This window comes from Chelon labrosus, assembly GCF_963514085.1.
Source record: "Chelon labrosus genome assembly, chromosome: 2".
NCBI classification, from domain to species: domain Eukaryota; kingdom Metazoa; phylum Chordata; class Actinopteri; order Mugiliformes; family Mugilidae; genus Chelon; species Chelon labrosus.
In genome coordinates, this window is record NC_140338.1 from 2427709 (window position 1) to 2433870 (window position 6162).

The 6162-nt window shown below is 41.9% G+C and overlaps 1 protein-coding gene across 1 annotated transcript; it reads right to left on the minus strand.

The window, feature by feature from the left end:
* Nucleotides 1–372: 372 nt before the first annotated feature.
* On the minus strand, nt 373–5521 carry LOC311497887 (uncharacterized protein). The gene is made up of 5 exons (XM_084558254.1): nt 5475–5521; nt 4622–4792; nt 2362–3003; nt 2210–2270; nt 373–696 (listed from the first exon to the last, which is right to left on the minus strand). Exons 2-5 carry the CDS (start codon nt 4779–4781, stop codon nt 633–635), a joined length of 927 nt encoding a protein of 308 aa, XP_084414380.1. The 5' UTR covers nt 4782–4792; nt 5475–5521; the 3' UTR covers nt 373–632.
* Between the last annotated feature and the right edge of the window lie 641 nt (nt 5522–6162).

Sequence of the window (6162 nt, forward strand, 5' to 3'; positions counted from 1 at the left end):
GTCTTGTCCTATCTTGTCCTATCTTGTCTTATCTTGTCCTGTCCTGTCTTGTCTTATTCTATCTTGTCCTGTCCTGTCCTGACCTGTCTTATCTTATCTTATCTTATCTTATCTTATCTTATCTTTTTCTTTCTTGTCTCTTTAACTTGTCTCTTTAACTTGTCTTATCTTACTTTGTCTTGTCTTATTCTATCTTATTATATCTTGTCTTGTCTTGTCTTTTGCTGCCCTGTCCTGTCCTGTCCTATCGTGTCGCGTCGTGTCGCGTCATGTCTTGTCTTGTCTTGTCTTGTCTTGACCTGTCCTGTCCTGTCCTGTCTCTTAAACTTGTCTTGATGATTCTTATTGTCTCAGATAAAAACGATTAAAAACTCACTGTAGAGAAAGCGTTTATTGAACAATCACAGACGTGAATCATTTCTGATCAGTATAGTTGAACTGACTGAAGACAGATCACCATCAGAGTCATCAGATTTAACTTTATCTTCAAGCTTCAAGCGTAATTTAGGGGCCAGTTCAGGCTAAATAAAAACAATTTCAGTAAAGAATGATTGATTAATTCAAGTTAAACATCAGTATTGCGTAACACTCAGGAGAGATCGTGGAGGTCAAAGGTCCTCTCTCTCAGCTGCTCAGCATTCGTCTAGGAAGTTTGTGGCGCGGTAACATTTACGAGAGACCTTCCTCAAGATATACCTGCGTGATGAAAGAAGACAGGATCAGTAGTGTATTTAAGTTCATTTTGCTCTCCTACGTTTATTTCCTCCTTTAAAGGCTTTTTCTGTTCAGGAGGAGACGGATCATGACAGATCAGGTGTTAAAAGCTCCAACAAATATTCATTTTTTTTTTCTAAACTCACGTTTTAATTTTGGTAAATGTTCAAATGATTTGACCACAAATCAAAGATTAGAGCAGTGGTTTCCAGAGTTTGAGGGTGAGGAGCTGCTGCAGGCTGCTAAAAGTTTGGTATTGACTGCAGAGGATGGATAAATCCACCAGGAGGCAGAAGACAAGTGTGTACAACAGGTGTTTAAGATGTTGATTGTCAAGCTGAGCTCTCAGAAACTCATGTTGCACATATGATATATTTGGTCTTCCAGGGATAAAGAGCAGCTACAGTAGTATTAATCATTTAATAATATCTTACAGGAACCCATCAGTGGGCTGCACAGTGGTGTGGTGGTTAGCACTGATGCCTCACAGCAACCAGAAGGTTCTGGGTTCTAATCCATGGGCTGAATGGGGCCTCTCTGTGTGGAGTTTGCATGTTCTCCCTGTGTCTGCGTGGGTTCTCTCCAGGTTCTCCAGCTTCCTCCCACCGTCCAAAGACATGCTGGTTAGGTTGATTGGTGATAGGCTGCAGCCCTCCAGAGGACAAGTGGTATTTGAGTATGCACTGTCACTGATTAGTTGGCAAGAATACTGAATACTGAATAGTTTGTGTTTAATGTCTGGTCGCGGGGGGGATGGAGCCTATCCCAGCTGTCATTGGTCTAGAGGTGGGGTCCACCCTGGACAGGTCTCCAGTCTATCACAGGGCTAACACAGAGAGACACTCACACCTACGGCCAATTTAGAATCACTGATGAACCAAACCAGCATATCTTTGGATGGTGGGAGGAAGCTGGAGAACCTGGAGAGAACCCACGCAGACACAGGGAGAACATGCAAACTCCACACAGAAAGGAACCAGTCGGCCCATGGATTGGAACCCAGAACCTTCTGGTGGCTGTGAGGCATCAGTGCTAACCACCACACAACCTTGAACCTTGAGTCGTCGGAGTGATTCCGCCGTGTTCAGAAAGGAAGCAACTCTTTGTCTCGCAGATTACAAAGGGAGTTATTGATTCAGCTGCATGACCTTTTCTTTTATGCTGAGCTCTATAACCGCACTGATGAAGCAACTGTTCGTTCCTCATAAAGAGAAAGGTTTTCCACGCCCCTAGTCTCTGAATCCCTGATCAAAAATTACACCCCTCCCCCAAAGTAAGATGCAGTGTGTCTGAGCAGCTTCAAGGTTCATTTGTATAACATTTGTCTCGTAAGAAACGCACCACTTCCAAGTTCACTGCAGAGGTGTAAGATCTTGGGTCACGGCGCTCTATGTTGGACTAGTCTGCATGTGCAGTACCGGGGACGCAGCCCTCTCCTGGACGTGCACATACAGTAAATAACGTTGATAATAGATGTTATAGTTCAGACACTTACCACCAGTATCCAGAAGACACAAAGCATTCAATGTCATCAGTTATGTTGTCATCAGCGAAGGCTTCAGGGAGAAAAAGAAACCATCATAAACACGCTGCATGTTTCAGGTATTAATTCTAATCTTTGTGGCTTTGTGGGGGTGGGGGGCTTACCTGTGCAGGTGGTGTTGCAAACATTTCTGGACCAGCGATAACCAGAGTTGCAGAAGTGTCCGTCAGACAGCTGGAAGAGGCCGTAGTAGCCGATGGACCAGGGGAGCTTCTGCTTCTTGGGCTTCCTCCTGGGCTTCCGCTCCTCGGATGAATCTTCCTTGCTCCTCCCGCCCCTGTCTCTCTTCACTCGGGCCATCCCCTCGGTGCTCTCCTCTTCCTCTTCATCATCCCCATCTTGCACGTGGTTGTAGTCTTCCTCCATCTCCTCCTCATCCAGCACGTCCTGTTTATCGTACAGCATGGCCTCCATGTTCTCGTCGAACTCTGGGGCCGAGCGCTTTCTCCTGCTGCCGCCGCCTGTGCTGTTTGTCTGGGTTGAGTTAGTGATCGCCGGTTGCACGATTATTGACACAGAAGCAGTGGTAGTAGTAGTAGTAGTAGTAGTAGTAGTAGTAGTAGGAGAAGCAGTGGTGGTGGTGGTGGTGGTGGTAGGGGCTGCAGATGGAGGCATGCCTTCAGTGATGGTGCTGTTGGAAGCAGCCGGCATGGTTGTAGGTGCAGCGGTCGTTGTTGGGATGCGATGGCCGAACACTCTAATCAGCTCAGTGTTCAGACCGGACCTCCGGTGCAACTCACAGATAGCTGCAGCGAACCAGTCACAGAAGAGAGCAAAGACGGAAAACAGAAGGGTAGAAAGACAGAAACTTTAATACTAGAGTTTATACAGACTAGTCAACCAGTCGGTTCAGTGACTAGTCTCTGATCACATGACAATAACAACATGGACGCCTCCTAGAAGACAGGTGAGGAGCCCAGTAGGTCATCAGTTCATAAAGTGTGTGGAAATACTTCACTAAAGATGAAGTCCATACTACCGTGACATGTCAGTCCTGAAATACAACTAAAGTACTACTGCCAAAAAAGACATGCTAAGGCTAACGCTAGCAGAGGAACGGTCCAAATCTTCTGGACAGCAGTCAGTTAACAACTTCACCAAACGTCCTGTGGTAACAGAGAGAAGGAGGCTGCACATCAACTATTGGATAAAGTTATTAGACCTTTAGCTGCTACACTATCCCATCTAACAACACTCTTTGGAGTACTATTAAATGCTATTGATGGTTTTGAGGTACTGCCTGTTTTTATACAGGCTATACATATCTGCAGATCACAGTATGTAGCACATGAGCTGTCTGTTCTCAGCAGATGGATTCAGGTCAACAATATAGATTTATTACTTTCTACTGGGTTTTTATTAGTGACGTCATCAGAGACTAGTCCACTTGACTTTCATCACATAACAGTTGACTTCAAAAAATCGGAACTCATGCAACCCCTAATTGTCTTTTTTTGACATTGCTTTACTTTAACATCCAGATTTTGCTGTGTTTTTTTTTTTCTTTTTTTTTTTTTTTACTTCCAGGACATGCTCTCCTTCACAAATGCACAACACAGACTGAAAGATTTGTTTAAGTATTCTGCGTGTCTTTTATTTTTAGCTGCTCTGTGTCTCCTTGTTGTTCCATTGGTGTAAACTAGTGCATCTTTCCAGGAGGTGTTATGGTTTTCTTAATGCCTCTTTAGCTCATGATTTATGGCTTTGGGCGTCATTAAGAACCTCTCGGGTGATCTTGTGTGTCCATGTCTCTTTCTGATATTTGTGAATTATTCAGTATAAAAGTCTCCAGAAAACATTATATCCACAAACCATCTCAAAACAAATGTATCAGTCTAGTTCCTGAACTTATAATAACATCTTTAACTTTTATAGTTTTTGTTGTAGTGGGTCAATGTGAAACATATTTTAGTTTTTTTTCAAATCTGATCAGAAATAATTTCTTTATTGGCCAGTTGTTTGTATTTTATGCAAACAAATGGTGTTGTATATTGTTCATGAGTGAGCAATCTGTCGTTCAGAAAGTATAGTTTCAGTTTACAGGAACAAACTGTTCCTCGTCCTTATCTGTCTTCACTAAACCACATAAAAACATTTTACTCCTGCAAAAGTTCACATGTCATTACATCAGAATATATTTAATCAGAGATACTCCTTTCAGTCTAGCTCATCAAAAAATGATTCATGCGTTAAACGTGCTGTTGACAAAGTTTATTTGTTGATTATATTTTGTATTTTGATCCTAAATCGTCAAACTAAAGTCAACATTTTCCTCTGAAGGTTACATAAAGCAGCAGTCAAGTCAGTCTGTGCTTGAGTCGATGCGCTTCACTGTTTTCTCAAACCTTAACTTATTGAGCTCACCTCTCGCCAAAAACTTGTTCTTCCAGGCATTGTACACTTTGGGCAGAGTGATCGCCGCGTTGAGCTTCTCTTTCAGCTCACATCTGGACACGATCTTGCTCTCAGAGAGGCTGGGCCCCAGAACCGCCACCGCCAACGCCACCAGCAACCCCAGCTTCATGTCTGTGCCTTCTGTGGGACAGATTGGGAAAACAAATCAAGTTTTTTTTTTAAAAGTAATTTTGATGAAGAACTTAAATACTGGTTTAAACTGAAATATCTCTGTGTACGTTTCTGTGCATCAAAATGATGCATGCACCCGGCACAGCTCAGTGTTCTGCACAATTTACAGTAACTGGAGTCATCTTGTGACGAGGTAAAAATATGCAGAGATCGGTAAGTCTGGAAAGCTTTATTTCCTTGTTCCTTGAAGAAGGCTGCACCACAGCTATTCATTCACGTAATAACTGGTGCATATTGAAAATATCTTATTTTAACAAGACACATTATGGCTTTAAAAAGACATTTTTCTTAATTTTTAAACATGCGTGTGATATTATTTTACCGGATTCAAGTAAAAGCTGAGCGATATAAAAGTTTATTTATATATTTATATAATCATTAGTGCCTAATGAATGATGCTCATTTCTATACATCTCATTCAGTTTTACTACATTAGCAAGACATCATCATCAGGAGTGAAATTCAGGTCTATTGCTTCTAAACAGGAGACAGCATCTGCCTTTGGATTGCATCTAACATGACCATCACAGTTTGTAATGTATTATTTATTGTGTCTGTTTTATAGCTTTCTCCTCAAGAATTTGTTCTAAATATTAAATAAATAAAAAATAAGAAAGCTGACATTTCTTACCACGTCTGTTCAGCTGATAGATTGAGTCACCTGTTGGGAGATATGTTTCTCTCCTGTGTGTCAGCCAACTAAAGAATCCAGTTTATATACCAGGGCGCCGAGTGCTGGACCGACCTGTTTCACCGCTTTCCAAAGCTCAGCGCATATTTTCCTTGAAGGAACATTAACATTGACAAGGAAACAATGCACAATGATGACTGTGACCACTGTTGATGCACGAATTATGTTAGAACAGAAGCACACGGTGACATCAGAGAACCGATACCTGAACATTTACAGCTTTTGTCCACCTTCATATCCGATGACATTTAACAGTAGAGTAGTAAAGCAACACAAAGCCAACGTTCTGTCTGGAGCAGAGGTCAGCATTTGGTTCTATAAAAAGCTGATTAAACAGGCTTTTTAGAAACATTTATGTGGATTATTTAAATCAAATTTAAATGCTACAGATTTTTTAGATCTTGTCTTCCCTCCATGGTATGAAACACACTGAACCCTTCGATCCATGGTTGATATCAAAACACTCCTCATTTGGAAGTTTATCTCAAAGGGTATGTTGGGTTTCCTGTCTTTGCACATTTCCTCCCCCTTTATGTTTTTTTATTCAACTCTTTTCATCCCATCCCCTCAACCATTTTCATGCCATCCTTTCTGACCCCTTTCATCACATCCCCTCTGACCATTTTCA

What these genes read in the sequence shown, in the direction of transcription:
- LOC311497887 (XM_084558254.1), bottom strand. Translation starts at nt 4,781, where the DNA reads ATGAAGCTGGGGTTGCTGGTGGCGTTGGCGGTGGCGGTTCTGGGGCCC. An exon ending in GAACAAGTTTTTGGCGAGAG is followed by an intron (nt 3,004 to 4,621) that starts GTGAGCTCAATA and finishes GGTTCGCTGCAG; the next exon opens with CTATCTGTGAGTTGCACCGG. An exon ending in TTGCAACACCACCTGCACAG is followed by an intron (nt 2,271 to 2,361) that starts GTAAGCCCCCCA and finishes TTCTCCCTGAAG; the next exon opens with CCTTCGCTGATGACAACATA.